An 18039-nucleotide genomic window follows, 5' to 3' on the forward strand; every position below is an offset into this window, starting at 1 on the left:
AACAGAGTTAGAGTAAAGCATTTACAGCGGAAGTTAGGAAAACGGTGAATTGCAGAGGGGGCAGGATCGGCATGAGAGGAATGAAGGTTCTAAATACCTGAAGGGGTTTGGGTCCTGAACAGATGAAATGGTGGGACAGGGCTGCGCAGGCGCTCTCCCTCCTGCCTGCAAGCATCCCCAAAGCTGGCCCCTCAGCCTCTAAGCCAGGTCAAGTGTCTTAACTCAGCCCTTGGCTACAAGTGAGGGCAGCTCACCCGAGTGGCCTTTGCCCAGATCTTCTAACTCCAGCATGTATCCGTCTCACCAGAGCCCTGGGTCCCCTCTGCCATCCATCCTGTGCCCCCATCCCAAGGAAAGGATACATGATCATAGCCATTGTCTTTGGCACAAATAAGGTTAAGACAAACACCATGAAGATTTTCTGTGAATCTCAAAACTCCTAAAACATACTTTTTGTACTGTTCTTTTTAAGGGCACTCATGGCTTAGTGTGTGCTGTCTCTTAGTGTGTGTTTCAGTTTCTTGGGGGACATAAAGTTGGACATTATACATATATATATATTATATATGTATGTATGTATGTGTATGTATTATTTTATGTGTATGTATTAGATACATGTTTATTACATGTATCCTATACCTATATTGCCCTATAGCACCAGAAACACACACACACACACACACACACACACACACACACACACATGAATCTTTGTACACAGCTGTAACACAAGAGTAGGACTAATTCACAATTTTAATTTGAAACACGTCTGATACTAGCAATAACTTCAGGCATTTCCCGGTACCATCCGTCAACATTATCACAAGATCCAGCTGAGATGTGAATTGAAATTTTATTTCTGCTTTTTCTAAAATTGATGGGCAGCTGGGGCTAGAGAGACAGCTTGGTGATTAGAGCACTGGCTGTTCCTGCAGAGGATCTGGTTTCTGATCCCAGCATCTACACTGCAGCTCACAACCATCTGTAACGCCAGGTCCAGGGACCTGACTTCCTCTTCTGGCCTCTATAGGAATTAAATGCATGAGGTACACATAAGCATATAGATGCACTCTCGGTCTCTCTCTGTGTCTCTCTGTCTCTGTCCGTCTCTGTCTGTCTGTGTCTGTCTGTCTGTCTGTCTGTCTCTCTCTCTCTCTCAAATAAATAAAATTTTCTGAAAAGATGCTAGACACAGAGCTGTTTCTTGCTGTTTTCCCGGCAGCAGTAGATGATCAGTAAGAAATAAGTACAGGCCTGTGGACAATGGGCTTTAAGAATCTGTGTCTGTTAATCAGTGTTTCAGCCTCTTTCCCAGAGCCCAGCTTAGCTCATATACTCCCCGAGCTGGTGATTGCCTTGTTGCAGAAACATTTTTTTAGTAAGCCTGCAAATCCTTTATCCTAGTTGGACAGATCATAGGGTTCAAAGGTCCACAGGGAGTACATTTAAGATCGAGCTGAAAACCAGGTGCTAGCTTAGCTTGTCCTACATTGTTGGCAGCTTTGGCTGTATCTTTGTTTTTGTTTTGTCTTTATGCTGGAAAAGAATCCTGATCTTTGTCTCCATTGGAAACTAATCCCACATTTGATTAATTAAAAAAACAGTGGAACACTCTATTGCTAAGTCAAAGTTCAAAGTACGTGTTTCCAGTACTCAGTGTGGCCTTTATGGGACAAGTACATCAGAAGTCAGCTCAAAGTATGTGTTTCCAGTACTCAGTGTGGCCTGTATGGGACAAGCATACCAGAAGTCAGCCATATTTATTTGAACTCATTTTTTTCTTGGCATCCTCCATTTACTTTGCCATTTGGATTAGAAATTGGATGGAGCCAGTCTTAGTTGCTTTTCTCGTTGCTGTGCTGAAATACCCAACAGGAAGTGACATAGGAGAGGAAGGGTCATGTTGCATCCACAGTCAGGAGACAGGGAGAGATGGACGCTGGTGCTCAGCTCCCTCTCTCCTTACTCAGTGCAGGACCCCAGCCTAGGGAGTGGTGCCGCCCACAGTGAGGCTGGCCTTTCCACTCAACTAGCCCGATCTAGGCAATCCCTCACAGACACGCCAAGAAGTTTGTCTCCTGAGTAATTCTAAATCCTAGCAAGTTAACAGTTGAGATTGAGATTAGCTATCACACAGCTGGAGCAAGAATTTGTATTTTTGATTTTAAAAATGTTATTGGAATATATTCCTGAAAGTTATGAAATTTAATACTACCTGTTGCTGTCAAATGTGGCAAGTGAAAACGATGTGACAGATACACAGGTCCCTGTGCCCTGGTCTTGGTCCATACTGGCCAACTTGTGCCAAGGTGTACCTGTTGGAACAGTTAGGGATCACTTAACAAATAAGATCCCTTCCTTGTAGGCCTTCAAGGCACAGCCATGACTCCGAGTCCCCACGTATTTCTTCAGTAGAGTCCATTTATACAGCTTAATGGTGTATAAATATATCCCTCCTAGTCAATGCAGGGGGAGGGGGACAACACACACACACACATACACACACACACACACAGCGGGTCAAGGGCCAAATAATATGGATTCCAAAAGAAAAAAGCCCCCTACATATCAATGGAGACACATGTAAAGGGCACTCTATGTTTCTCTGTCTCTCTGTCTCTGTCTCTGTCTCTGTCTCTCTGTCTCTGTCTCTGTCTGTCTGTCTGTCTGTCTCTCTCTCTCTGTCCATATATAAGCAAATATATATATTTGCTTTTATGTGTATGGGTGTTTTGTATGTATGATGCCCTTGGAGGCTAGAAGAGGGCATAAGATCCCCTGCAACTGTAGTTATAGATAGTTGTTAGCTGCCAGGTGGGTGTTGGGAACCAAACCTGGATCCTCTGCAAGAACAGACAGCACTCTCAGCCGCTGAGCCATCTCTCCATTACCGATACAGTGTGTATTTTGGAAACTGTTTCATTCTTTGTAAGAGGAAAAATTAGAATGTACATGATTGCAAATATGTGTGCATAATAAGACTGTGTGCATGCCTATGAGCATGTATGTGTGCATACGAACATGGACATGTGTGTGTGTGTGTGTGTGTGTGTGTGTGTGTATGTTTACAGTCAGGTGCATGCATGCATTGAATATGCAGTATTTATTGCTTTGGCTACAGAAAGACCTAGAAAGCTGAATAGCACATGCCTGGTACTCTGTTGTATTCACTTACAGTGACTTCAGAAGACATTTTCTGCCTTCATGCTTTCAAACTCACGAGTGCTTGGGTGAAACCTCATCTACTGAAAGATCTAGAATAGACCTGCACTCTGGTACTTGAGTCCTATTAAAACCTGAACCATCTGTAGACTTCCACTTGGACTCAATCAATTTCTAAAATGAGTTTCCTTCCTCACCCAACGAATCTCCTGGGATTAGCTATACATTTTAACTGATTAGAAAAATTACCAGCTCAACTATCTCCTGTAGCAACACTTTTGGTGGAAACTTAGCTGCACTGATGGAGGAAGTCCTGAGCATTTACACGAGAGAGGGCCATCACATCCTCCCAGCCACACCCTGAAGATACACTAAGAAAACATGGCTTTTCCCAGGACAGTCGTGGCTGTCCTTCCATTAGGGTACACTTGAACCAAGGCTTCTCAACACTAGCCACATTGATATTTGGTGCCAGATGATTCTCTTTTTACATATTTTTTATTATTTTAAATTATCTGTAGCTTTGTGTGACTGCCTGTGGGTGCATGCATGTGAGCTCAGGTGCCTGGGATGTCAGAGATGTCTGATCCCCAAGTGTTGGAGGTATAGATGGTTGTAAACACCTGGTATGGGTGCTGGGAACTGATCTCAGGTCCTCTGGAAAACCAGCAAGTGCTCTTAACTATTGAGTCTTCTTTCTAGGCCCTGGGGCTACCTAGTTCTAAGTCTTTGTATGTAGATGTAGGGTGGGGACTGTCTGTCCTGAGCACGGCAAGACCCCTGGACTCCCCAAAACATCCCAGTTCCCCCATCTTCTCCTCTTTTCTCTCTTTCTCAGTTATGACAACCAAGACTATGCCATCAAGGGGCTGAGGAGATCTTACTCAGTAAAGTGACTGTGGCACAGACAGGAAGACCTGAGTTCGAATCCTCAGCACCCCCATAAAATTGAGTTTGATGGTTTCTGTCTGTAACTCCAGCTTTGCGATCTGGGTGTGGATTCAAGACAAGGCAGTCACAGGAACTCACTGGCCAGTCAGCTAAACCAGTGAGCTCCAGGCTCAGTGAGAGAACTGACCCCCAACATAAGGTGGAGAATGAGTCATCAAGGAAATCACCTTAGACCACTTCTTGCTTCTATGTGCATACAGACACATGTACACATGTACACTCACATGGATAAGAGCACAAACACACAACCACAACACCTCTAGACTTTGCCAGAATGTTCCCCAGCAGCAAAAATGATCACTCAACCCCAAAGAGCACTAGGTTAGACTATATTAAAGGCAATAGTATGTCTGCAGGAAACGTGTATGCATTCTGTGTGGTGACTGTTGTCTCCACATGTGCTGCCTGCATGACACGTTAACAAAGTAGAGGGAAATGTGGCTTACTTTTGGTCCAAAAGACCATTTTGTCAACTGGCCTTCATTTTCTACCAAGAGGACACCAAAGTTCAAAATCCCCACCCCCACCCAAGAAATCCAGTCTCGTTTTCTTTGATTTCTCAGAACAAATGGATGCTTGGGTTGCCTTCCTTAGCAGTGTTTTCTGGAGGACTGAAAAATGACACGATACCCTGGGAACTATGAAGGTGACTTAACAAACTCCAGAGGATGCAGAGTGACTGGCACTGGGACCCGCGGGTGGAGAGTGCAGCCTGTCACCACTTTATTGTAATGCTTGAAGGAATCTGTTTGTTAGCAATGTCCAGTTTTTATCCCAGATCGGCACTGGAGATCTACAGGGATGCCTTATCACAGCTAACTGATGCTTCTTCTTACTGGGAACAATACATTTCCCCCTCTATAAGACACAATGGCTTAACAAGTAAGAGTAGTAAGATAAACACAAAACCTTTTTCTAGTTGGAAAAAAAAATATTTGTAGCTTGAAAGCAGTTTGGATTCAAGCTGCAAATTATTTTTCAAACACAATACTAAATCCTGGTCTTTTAGAAAGAGCAGTGCCCCGTTCTACAGCATGCTTCTTGAAGAAGTGTGGACAGTGGACGCTTGCTAATTTAATAGAGCATAAATAAGTTGCTTCAATTCCTTTCTCCTCCTATTTCTCTTTTTCTTCCTCCTCTCTTCTTCTTCTCCTTCCTCCACCTCTTCCCCTTCCCCCTTCCTCCTCTTCCCAGCTAAATGTATAAACTGTCAGCTAAGCATTAGTGCACAGTAGAAACACACATCACCAAGAAGACCTCATGCTATTGTTGCCTAACTCTGAGGGGTCAGACCAGTTACCAAAGGGTTTGACTAATTAAGTAGTCCTGCGGGTTAAGCAGCAAGGCTCCCTTTACAATGCTAATCTGAAATAAATGAAAAGGAACAAGGAGTGGACCTGTGACTCTCAGGCTGTGCAGCCCAGGGTCTCTGTCTCTCCCCTGCCTCACCTCTTCCTTCCTTCCTTCCTTCCTTCCTTCTTTCCTTCCTTCCTTCCTTCCTTCTCTCCTTCCTTGAATGAAGTCACTGGCAAGGCTGCGTTAGGAGGTGCACTAGATGGATAACTAGGAATGATTCCATAAATTGTTTTTTTTTTAATTATAGAAACTTAAAGTTTAAAGCTTTAAAGGAAAAATCTTAAATCAGAAGATGGTCTGCTAGGGAGAAGGAGGGGGGGGGAGTAAGGGGGAGACAGGAGGAGCCGAGAGAAGATTGAAGATGCCACTGAAGAGGATGACAGGAGTGGGGGGGTTAGGCAGGTGGGGGGTGAGCCAGCCATGCATGCAGGTATAGAGTGTCCCAGTGAAACCCATTAATGTGTACAGTCAATATGACTGAACCATTGTAATATTTTAAAAAGAAACCCCAAACTTCAGGATCTTAATCATGATGAAAAAACACAAACCAAAACCAAAAACAAACAAACAGAGACCGAGCTGAGAACACATGAGCGGCTCAGGTTTCATTAGGCTCCACCCACCAAAATTAAACAGAAGCGATCTCTGAGAAGGGCCCCCCTCCCCTCCCGCTAGTCCTGTTACTTCTGACTTCTCTCTCCCGAGCTAAGATTCAGCCACAGTGTTTGGACCATGGAACGACTTTTCTGTTCCATCTTAACCAAACCTTCCATCCTGACCATCGAATCTGATGAAACTGGAAAAAAGTGAAGTCAAAAGGTTTCTTTTCCCTTTTACCAATGAGATTAAGGAACACATAATTTTTCCACTTTTTTATTTTTGTCTGTTCTTGGGACTATAACACTGAGCCCCACCTCACACTGGTGCCTGTGGTACTGTCATACAGATGGTAATTACAAGCCTCGCCTCACTAGGAAGCCAGCTCTGTTGCACTAACCGGTTACTCCCGGAGGGGCTGAGCCACTCCCCTCCCTCACCTCCCTGCTAGTTGGGGTGGGGGAGCTGTCTGGCCCTGGCGCCACACAAGGTATTAGGCTTTGGTTTGAACAGACCTGGAGGCTATAAAGTTTATTTTAAGAACACGTTGCCAGAGAGATCTAATAAATTCATTTGTAGCTTCAGGCAGGGCTTGCGAGAAATCTTGTTGCACCAGGTGGTTTTTTTCTTTCCCCAGAGGGTGACAGGGTGTGGATCTCCCTTAACTCTGCTCTCTGTTAAAGCAATCAGGCCTTCTATGAAAATGTTTTGTTTGATTACGTTTTCATTTCTATTGGAAATACAGAAAATGATAGCAAATTAGTTCTGGGTTGCTTTAAAAGAGACAAAAGGTAAGACTTTGGGGCTGGAGAGATGGCTCAGAGGTTAAGAGCACTGCATGCTCTTCCAAAGGTCCTGAGTTCAATTCCCAGCAACCACATGGTGGCTCACAACCATCTATAATGAGATCTGGTGCACACCTGGTGTACATACAAACAAAACACTGTATACTTAATAAATAAATAAATCTTTAAAAAATAGTGGGATTAGTTTACCTTAAAAAAAAAAAAGGTAAGACTTCATGAAAGTTAAAAATATACCCATGTATATCTTAATACTTTTATATTTGGCATTGAAATGCTTAAATAGATAAGCCTATTAAAGGCCTACTAGAGCAGGCTCAAATTGCCAGAGATAATATATCTATCTTTAACAATGAAGCAACGGCTTTATAATCCACTGAAAACACACTTTGCTGGAGTGTGCTAAAATAGCCAGTGAAGAGAAATTGCCTATCATTCATCCTTACTCTAAAATATCTGATGTCTGTAGTTGCATTGTTCATCAACATAATTGTTTCTTCAACTTATTGACTCATCAGCAAGCCTAATTGAAAGAAAAAGAAATCCTTAGTTGCTTGCATGACAAGAATTAAGATAACGAAGTTAGCTTCAGGGCTGCAAATGCTCCTGAAATAGTGGGTGAGAGTTTACCTTGCAGTTACTTGTGTTTACCCTTCCTTTGCCCTTTTCAGGTGCACATTCAGGTGGATGTGCACCGGAATTCCTCATCATCCTGGGTGTGCATACCAGCAGGGAAGACTTTAGTTCCACTCAGGAGGTGACCTGTGGCACAGCTAGTCAGGCTTGATTCACAAAGACTCTCAAAACCTAGTTGAGAAGCTGGAGACTGGTGGTTCTGCCGTTTTTTGTTGTTGCAAGGATGAAAATAAACACATTCCTTTTCGTTTTAATTCCTTGTTTGTTTGGGGGGTGGGGGGTGGGGCTGGGGCCTCGGGGAAGGGGCTGTGCTTAGAGAACAGAAGGAGCCCTGCAGGCTCAAACTTGAAGCTCCCACCCAGCTGTGGCCTGGTGGGTCCCTCCATCAGAGGCAATTACCTCCCAGCCTCCTCAGCTTTGAGTAGCCTCCAAATCCCTTCCTGAAATTAGACACTCTGCGCTCTTTGTGTGTGTGTGTGTGTGTGTGTGTGTGTGTGTTTTGTTTTGTTTTTGCAATTCCATCTGCGATCTTTAGAGATTTGCCACCATCCTCTGCTTTTCCATTAAATTCTCGCTGCCCAGCTGTGTCACCGTTCATTAGCACCAAGGTCTTTGCCTACCGTGGAGGGACGATCACTCAACAATATTGCTTCTATCCCAAGGCATCAGTTTATGAATTCATTAACTGGAGCAGATTAAAGGGACGAACTGATCAGATGACTAGGGGGAAGTGCGGGAGAATACTGGCCATCAGTATTAAGTCAACCCTGACACTGAGTGTACAGGGTTTAACCTGACTCCTGCTGACCTCATTCATGTAGAAATCCCCGACCTGTGCAGCCACAGTGCACTGAATGGAGTGAACTGGTTAAACTCAGCTCAGACTTGAGGACCGTGCCGGTGCCTGGTGAGGAAGATGGACAGGTTGGAGACCATAGGCGGCATGACTGTAATGTTCATAGTAATGCTATGGATTCTGTTTGTCCACCTTCAGCTTAAGATAGGTAGCCATGCGGAAGGTAGAACGCCCTTCAAACAGGAGCCCTGGTGACGTCAGCATCCCACTGACGGTCAGGGAGGCAGGTGTTATGATTAATACAACATATGAGAAAATAAGACGATAGGATAATAAGATGCCGGGCAACTGATATTATATTATATGAGGCTTATTAAGTGAGTATGAGGAGAGAAAGAAAGGGGGGGTACCCCCGAAAGAAAGAAAGACAGCAACAGAGACAGGAAGAATAAAAGGGAGGGGGTGAGAGAGAGAGAGAGAGAAGGAGGAGGAGGGTAGAGAGAGGGAGGCAACAGGAGGGTTTGTCCTTTTATATGGCCCTGCGCAGGGCCACGCCCCGAGGCAGGTAAGCAATGACATCACAGGTAGGCAGACAGGAGCAGAATCCTAACAGCAGGTGCTTCCTATCTGTGAACGCAGCACGCTTCCTGTCTGCGCACACTCCTGACCAGAAGCCATGGAGGGGGTTGGGTCTAGGCTGAATTCTTTCATGTCTCAAAAGAGCAACCGGTGATTTGTACTGAACAAAGACAGTGATTTTTTTTCAATATTCACCGTATTAGGTTATATAAAATCTCTGTGAATTTTCATCAGTGAAAACTGGACGATTGTCCCTAGAGGAAATACAGAGCTACGGTTTCCTATGTTCCTTCCATCAGCCTAAAGCCTCGTTTTAACTGTACTTCTTCTGGACGACACCTTTTCTTGATGAGAGTTGGGCACCCACATTGTGCACACACCCAAAGGACCGTAGCTGTGAGATGAGTAAAACTTAGCCAACACCCATACATTCTTTGCAGCTTTGGGTGCTAACATACACCACGTAATTCTACAGCATTTGTGGCAGCGTATAAGATGAAGCACTTCCAGAGGGGCAAACTACATGGCACGCTGTAGACTGGTACCTTTAGCTTCTAAGGATGCGGGGATGATTTTCAGTATCATCTTCACATCATTTGGCAACGGCTAATCTGCAGTGTCCGCACAAGAATAGAGTCCGGTGGGTGAGATGGCTCGGCGGGCACAAGGCCCATGCTGCCACATCTGATGACCTCAGTACAATCCGCAGAACCCACGATGGCAGTAGAAGAGACTCCCGACTCCTACAAGCTGTCTTCTGCCCGCCACATTCAGAGTGTTTCAAGCTTGCACCACACAATAGCTAAATAAATACTTTTGAAGAGGAATAGAGCATGAATTAAGCAGTACTTGAGCTGCATTTTAGCATTGTGCATGAGGCACCACTGAAGACGGTGTGTCTCTGTGCCTCTCTTTGCTGTGAAGGATACATTGTGCTATTCCTGAAGGGGTGTGTGTGTGTGTGTGTGTGTGTGTGTGTGTGTTTGTGTGTGTGTTTGCACACGCGCACAATGATGATCAACTGTACCCTTTTTTATATTTTATTTTATTTTATTTTTGAGACAGGGTTTCTCTGTGTAGTCTTGGCTGTCCTGGACTTGACTTTGTAAAGCAGGCTGGGCTCGAATTTACAGAGATCCACCTGCCTCTGCCTGGACCTCTGCCTCTGCCTCCCAAGTGCTGGGATTACAGGTGTGCGCCACCATGCCAGACCCCCAACAGACACATTCTATACATGTTCTTTTAATGTGACTCTGACGCCTTGTTCTGTGCTGCTTCTTTCATGCAACATATAAAACCGTAGGCTGGAGGTCAGGCTACACAGAATGATAGGATAAAACGATTTATGGATGACCGACTGTTGCATGTGCCAGTAATTTTAATACCTTAGATTGAAATACACTAATTAATTAAGCTAAAATGAGCATTCAGTGTCTTAAGTAGTCTGTAAAATAATACAAAGTGCGGCCACTTCTTGGTCTGCCTCCCATCGGTCACAGAGGCTTTGGAGTCTAAGCTATCCGTCCGTGTCTGTGTCTCTGTCACCTCAGGATGAGCCAACTCCTCCTGCCCTCAAGTCAAGCCTTGGGTGACCCTCATCTACAGCAGCAGCTACTTGTCTCTAATTCCCAATGACTTACATAGGAGAAAGAGTCAAAGTTAGTATTTGGCAAATTCCCTGCGCTACCACAAAGCTGGATTTCTTTGTAGTTCTTTTTCCCGGATTTCTCATCCAGAAGCACATTCCTCTTTACCATCCTGAACCAGCAGTATTCAGTAAGCAGTAAGACCAGTCAGGGCGTCTGGCTCTACAAGTCGGTGGTTTCTCCTGTGAGGAGCCAGTGCAGAGTTAGAGGTGAGCCTTGTCACAGACAAGGTGACAGTGGTGTGAATCACCAACTCCAGTCTTGATGGTGACTGAATCGGACGTGCTTTTAAAGAATAAAACCCCTAAAATTTGCTTTAAAATAAAATCATACAACTTTGCCTATAAATCAGATAATAGCAGCTTAATCTTTTTCCACTATAAATGCCAGTTTCTAGGTGAGCACTCTTGGCCTGCATCCCCAGGCCTCCTTACAGGTGAGTCTTTGGGTTTAAAAGGTTAAATCCAGATTCTCTGTTAATTCATTATAGATGCACATTTGACTTCCAGAGAAGTCTCTAGATGGAGCTTTGTTGCTGGAAAGTGAAGTTTACGTTAAAATACCATTTCCTCATAACTATTTTCTGTCTGAGGACAGATTCCTTATTAAAGCTAAATGTTTGGGCAACCACCCAGTCAGGGTTGTAGCACACTGTGGTGTGGTTATAAAGTGTGCTTTGTCTTACGGGAAATCAGGAAGCCAATGTCTCTAGGAGGGGCCATTGAAGATCTGGGGTTCTTTGTTATTCTAAACTAACTATTGAGTTGGAACTGAAAGAGAAAATTGCAGAAGCCTTAAAGGCCAGCTGGAAAAGTTCAAAGGGAGCCTCTTCTCCCAAGCTTTAATAGCTTTGGTGTCAGGGCTCCGGGACAAACCCTTTGGGAGTGTAGTTATCAGCTGTCAGGCACCTGTTGTGTAGATTTATGGCACAAGCCATAGGCCTTAATTTGCTTCCAGAGCTTCAGGCATCAAGCTGTCGGGCTCTACTTCGGAAAGGCAGCCAATCACGTGTAAATAAAATTTGTCTGAATTTTCAAGCTGGTTAATTTCATGTAAAATTTCACATTCAGCCTAGTTACAGCATTAACATGTCTTATTCCCATTTCCTGAGGCTAGAGGCGTTTACAAGGTAATTAACACGCAAGGTTGATATCCTTGATGGAATTGTTTAGGGAAAACACAACCCAATTTTACAGGATCATACTCTTAACAAATGGAGTTTGGGTCAGCAAAGCTTAGTTGTGTTCATGCATGCATCTTGCTAGACAATAAATGGCCGCTGAGACATTACATGTTCTAACCCTAAGTATGACTCGCGTGTCTCGGGAAGATGATGTCCTCAGTCCTGATGTGACTTGATGTTCCAGGGCCTTTTCTGGGAAGAAGGGGAGTGGGGAAAGGAGAAGAGGGTGGGAGAGGGCTACGATAGGGATGTAAAGTGAATAAATAAATAATTTTTTTTTTTGAGACAAGGTTTCTCTGTGTAGCCTTGGCCATCCTGGACTGACTTTGTAGACCAGGCTGGCCTTGAACTCACAGCGATCCGCCTGCCTCTGCCTCCCGAGTGCTGGGATTAAAGGCGTGAGCCACCATGCCCGGCTAATAAATAAATTTTTAAAAATTTAGGTTTTGCAGATGTGACTTCATGTTCTCTAGTTCAATCCCAGCTTTATAATAAATTCTAAATTATTATGATTATTAACCTGGGCCATCTCAGTGTCTTACAAAAGCAAACACTCCTGATATTGTTTCTGGTTGTATTTGAATGAAATCTCAAAAATTCTGGGTGTACCTGTGCAAAGATTTGTCTAGCCACCTGAAATTCAGGACTGTGGATAAGCCTCTAATTTGCTACCTTTTCCAAAGTGGAAGATACTTTAGATGTATCTTTTAAAACAATATTTTTAAATTAAAGGATTCGGTCCTAAAAAACGGCAAGTCACACTTACTTAGAAATTCATACAGGCTCCTCCTGTAACCAAGGCCATGGAGTTCTACTCCACCCTGTGACCATTATTTTTCTAGTAATAAGCAAAATTAACTCCTTGCCTTCGGATCAGGATAGAGTGGGCAGAGATAGAGAATGATCAATGAGGAAAAAAAAAATCCCTCTATCTAGGAAATGAGACTATGTGGAAGATGCTGCAGAGCAAAGCTAATCCAATAAAGATCCTAGGAAGTGCTAAGGCTGGCTGAGGTGTCCTGATTTATTGGTGGGGGGGGGAACAGAGACCCCCACCGCTCAATATCCTTCAACATATAGTATTTAGAAGAGATCACCATGTCTCGGATTAGTTCAGGAAAGAGCATCAAATTGTAAAACTAAATAAATACTGTCAAATTTGGAGAAATATACGTTGCCAAGAAAAGCCAAGCCCCGCCCCCAAGTTCATGCACAAAGCAAGGAGGGGTTAAGATATGGCTGGATGCTTCTCTTCCTACTCAGGGGATGGCGCCCCGAGTGCTGTTTCAGTCAGGTAGTTACTGCTTCCGTCTCCTCCTTCCTTCTTCCTATCAGAGCCTCAAACTCTCTCTTAGCTCTTCATAAGCTATGTAGTGGGTTAGGTCAGGTTTTCTCTGCTGTAACAGAGGGCCTGAGATAACCGTCATGATAAGAGGCAGTCAGCTTGGGTTTGTGTGAACAGTTGGCCCTTGTCCTTTGGGCCTGTGGCAACACAGCATGGTGGTGTTTCTAAATGCCCACATGGCGGCTCACAGCCACCTGTAACCCCAGTTCCAAGGTAACTCAAGTTCCAGTTCCAAGAAACCCTCCTCTGGCCTCCACAGGCACCAGGTGTGTGTGTGTGTGTGTGTGTGTGTCTGTGTGTCTGTGTGTCTGTGTGTGTCTGTGTAAGCATATATATATATATGCATACAAAAAACCTATACACATAGAATACTAAAATAAATACTAAAAAGGTTAATTTAGAAAGTAGTCAAGCAGGGTGTGTTCACCTGTATTCATGAGACTGAACTGAGATGAGAGTATTGCAAAAGTCTACTGCTTTGCAAACAAACAAACAAACAAACTAGAAATTAACTAAGAAAACTAAAATGTCCAAAACCTCATCAACTTGAAGCTGCAAGTACAGTGCCTTTTATGTAGCTGCATCCACAGTTCGCAGAACATGCCGTCGCTTCTGCGTCACAATGTCAGGTGCTTCAGTTAAGAGTCTCGTATGTATTGATTGTTGTGGGGTGCAACCATTTGGCAGCACCGGGGATCCCCTGGGACATCGCACACACCAAGCTAAAGTGCCCCGGAGGAGTTGGAGCTCCGTGCCTGTGGCTGCTGTGTAGTGGCTGAAAGGCTGTGGCAGTTTGATGTCAATAGAGTAAGCCTGGGTAGCCAAGGTCTGGGGCAATGACGGGAACTACTATACTCAGAGCCTCCTTACAAATTTATTTTGGCTTCTTTGGGAAGAAAACTCCCATGGAAGACCGACAGGGTCAAGTTATAAAACATCCTCTTGCCTCTTGCGTGCACTGGGGAAGAACGTTTGGAGAGGCTGAGCTGCCAAGTTACGTGCCAAACAGTAAGAGAACCAATTTGCCTGCCCAGTTGCCTCTGGTTTTCAGTGAGCCGATAACTCCAAAGCCTCTGTAGTTTTTACTTATGAATTTTTTAGAGGAAACAGACCATATGTTTCTTCCCCGGTTGCTTCTTCCGTAGATTTTCCGCTCACGAGCAGGAGGCTTGACATTTCTCCATCTCGGGTTTTGTTTTGTTTTGTTTTGTTTTCTCTACTGTAGCTCCCTTTTGTGTGAACTCAAAGGAGAGGAAACAAGAATTAGAACTATGCCTTTAGCTGTGTTTGTTATTTAGGCTTTTCTCCCCTTTCTTTTCTTCAGAAAGACTTAAAAGGAATTAGTGATGCCTTTGTTTATAAACCTCGTAGATCAAAAGAAGTTGAGGGCTAGGTGTGGAGCGATCAGCTGATAACCACTTCTCCTTTCATTTACCCAACAGAGGAGTAGCTCTCATTCCAGAGACCAACACAGGGCTCATGTTCTCCCTAGAGCTCCATTTTGGTGGGAAGGTGGAGGACAGAGGGGAAGCCAGTGAAGAAGGCTGTCTGTTTGCTCTCAGGAATGGAGCGGGAGTCTAGTGGGAAGAGGGGGGTGGAGGAGGAATATTTGTTTTTCTTTAAGTGCTTATAATTAAAGCCTTCCACCCAATTGCTCTGTGAACCAGAAAGAGGTATTTGTGAACGTTTTTTGTGTTTTAAAGAACATTGCAGGCCTCTGCATAGAGGCGCTTGCTCTTCAGCGGCACCTTGTGGTGAACTTTTGTAACTTTTTTTTTTTTTTTAATTACCTGACAGTGCATAGCTACAAGGTATTTTGATCTTATTCATCTCCGGCCCCCCAGTCTCCCCAGATCCACCCTCTCTTCTTGATTTTCCTGGCGTCAGAATACTGTATTCTTCTCTCTGCTTGCCAACACCCCCTCCCCATCCTGAAAGGGAGAGGAATTTGTGAAAGACGGTGTCATCCCTGGAGGTCTTGCAGTCCCTTCGAGATTAGCCCCACCTGCGAGCACATGGTCTGGAGCTACGTATCGCATCCAGCATCCAGCACTATTCCTTTCAAAGTTGCACACTTTGTGGCTTTTTAATGCCAGTCATTCAAGAAAGCAGTAATGTAAGGTTTTGCACTCTTATTTTCCAGGTGGAAACAGGTTGACCAACCAGCATTTTCGACTGAATTGGGCATGGATCTCCTTTGAAAAGGAATATTACTTGATCAACGAAGATTCCAAATCTCTAGATATTGTTCTTAAACGCAGAGGATACTTGGGAGAAACTTCATTTATAAGTAAGTTTAATTAGCACTTCACATGTATTGATACTTTTTCCTCTGGTGATTAAACTACAGCGCTAATTTAGGTTACTAAATTTAAAATCATAGTGAGATGTTGATTTTTTTTTTTTTTACTTTTAGCTACAAAGAGATCATATCAACAGATTTGTGTCTAGGTGTACAAGTGTGACCTTTCTCTGGTGTAAAATAAATTCACAAAATTGGAAGTAATCACCGATGAGTTAAAAAAATAAATCAGATGTCACTGGGTTAGAATAAGCTGACATGAGTCTAATTTATCCCCAGGGTAGAAGTCATCTGAGTCAGCGGTATGAAATACATATGACAGCTAATTTAATAAATAAGAAAATCTATTCGGTGATTTGTCAGGCATCGAAGTGTTACCTCACTGTGTGCTGAGTTTGAAGGCCCTTGTGGCTCAGCAGAAATGCTTTCATGACTTCTACATTGTGTGAAAGGTCTATGCTGTGGGGTTTTCTTTGTTAAAATGTTAAATGTTCAATCCTAATCATTTTCTTCTGCCTTATTTGATAAAACCGTAAATAGCACATGAAGAAAACCTTCCTTCATCTTTGATCCAAGCCAACATTTCACTTCGTATAATCTTAAAACTGAGAAGCATATGGAGCAGAAATATAGTTGATGTAGATGCTGTGCCCCTTGAGGATGTGTGGCAGTGCATCCCAAGCAGTGATGTCATTTTGAGAAACAACCATTATTAGGGCTGATAAATGCAGGAGAGCTTTGTGTAGGGAAATGGTTACTCATAATAGGAAGCTGGGAAAATATTGGCAAAATAAAAGGGCTGTCACTGGAATGGTCACTTTGAACTTGCACTGGATGGCCTGTCGGCCCTTGAACATTAGCTCCCTATCCATGGAGAGCTTCCTCCACTAAACGCATGCTCTCCCCTGCATGTCTGAACTCTGGATATTACTTTAAAATTAAGGTTTTTAGTGTGGCAGTGGTGGTGCATGCCTTTAATCCAAGCATTCACGTGGGCAGAGACAGGCCAGCCTGGTATACAGAGTGAGTGCCAGGATAGCCAGGGCTAGACAAAGAATTTTTGTTCCTGTCTTAAAAAAACACAAAACCAAAACCAAAACATAGGATTTTAACTGCTGGCCAATGGTGATGCGTGCTTTTAACCCAGCATTTGGGAGGCAAAGACAAGAGGATCTCTCTGAGCTCAAAGCCAACCTGGGCTACACACTGAAACCCTTCCTCAAAAATAAAAAACAAAACAAAAACAAAGTTTTCTTTTTTTTTTTTAACTTTTGGAAAGAGTCCTGTCTGCCTGCAGCTGGGGCAGCACCTGCTGGTCCTCCGTTTGCTGGCCTTTCACAGACTGCTGTTCACATTCTGTTTAATACCTAGGGTACAGTAGGCGTTCATACCGCGCTCCCTTTTAGGACTTGGTCTCTCGGCCTGCGCTCTGCTCTCACACACGCCCACCTTTACTGCCAGCGAGAGGTCAGTCCCAGCTGTGCTTTGTGCCTGAAAACACAGTGAATAATTGCAGAAAATAGGTAAAAACAGAGCACCTCAATAATCACCAGTCGTGGTTTTATCTATTTGCAACGTGTCCCCATGTTGGCAATCTTTTGTGATTTTTGGCTCAGTTTTCCTAAGGATGATATTGAGAAACTTAACAGCTTAAAATTATTTTAAAGATATTACATTTTCTCACTGCTGTTTTTGTTTGTTTTGGTTTGGTTTGGTTTCTGTCTTTTATTCTTTGGCGGAATATTAATGCATTTTCCTGCGTTATTAGTTTGGACCAGCTATGGTTTCCCTGTGACTGTGACTATACAATTCTACAAGGGCTCCATAGATCTCCTTGGCTCTCCTCACACAGCTACTTAGTAAACCGAGGGGGAAGGATACTAGAAAGACCCCGTGTGTACAATTCTGCCATCACTGAAGAAGGCCCAGGAGTTAGATGCCAGGAGCTGGCATAGAGGTCGCGTTAAATCAAGGCAGACTTACAGAGGTCTACGAGGAGGAGGAGGAAGAGGAGGAGGAGGAGGAGGAGGAGGATGCCCCCATGCAACCTCCACTTGCACTTGTGGACTTTAAGAATGTGTTGGAGCTGCTGATAGAATATCACTTGAGTGCAGCAGCGGGTGGCGGTGAACGGAAGGACGCAGGAGCAGGTTGACTAGGAAACAGAAAGAGCTAGACCAGCCCCAGGCTCAGTTGTCACCTCCAAAGGCCTGATCCTACTGACTTGCTTCTGCCAGCTGGGCCCCCACGGCCTTTAAAATAATGCCACCAGGTGTGACCCACACATTTAAAGCAGTGGTACAAGAGAGCATTTCACGTTCAAACTGTAACAGGCTTTTGAAAATTAACCCTTAAGATGACATATAAAGTAATGGGTTTGCTAGGCATTCTCACACACACCTGTCATGCCTTGTTCTGGCTCATCTGCTTCCGCCACTGCCCTCTCCCGGGCCCTCCGTTCTGCTTTTTCAGGCAACGTGAATTCTAGCACCTTCACTTCCTCCACTTCCCTGAAGATCTTCTATTCTCCCACTCTCCTTTATTCTTTCACAGCTTACACACAAACACACACACATACACACACTTCTAGATTTCACATTGAAGAAAACCCTTGTGCTGCTTTTCAGACTCTTGCTTATATCATTTACCGTAATGATTTCCAGTTCTGTCTTTCACATTATCC

General features: G+C 44.0%; 1 protein-coding gene across 1 annotated transcript in view; it reads left to right on the top strand.

The window, feature by feature from the left end:
* The window catches only part of FREM2 (FRAS1 related extracellular matrix 2), a 137604-nt gene that overhangs the window by 42525 nt on the left and 77040 nt on the right, over nucleotides 1-18039 (top strand). Inside the window, exon 3 of the mRNA XM_084769743.1 lies at nucleotides 15198-15344. Within this exon, the coding sequence (XP_084625869.1) occupies nucleotides 15198-15344 (147 nt within the window). The remainder of the gene's footprint in view (nucleotides 1-15197; nucleotides 15345-18039) is intronic.

This window comes from Acomys minous, assembly GCF_964271855.1.
Source record: "Acomys minous genome assembly, chromosome: 19".
NCBI classification, from domain to species: domain Eukaryota; kingdom Metazoa; phylum Chordata; class Mammalia; order Rodentia; family Muridae; genus Acomys; species Acomys minous.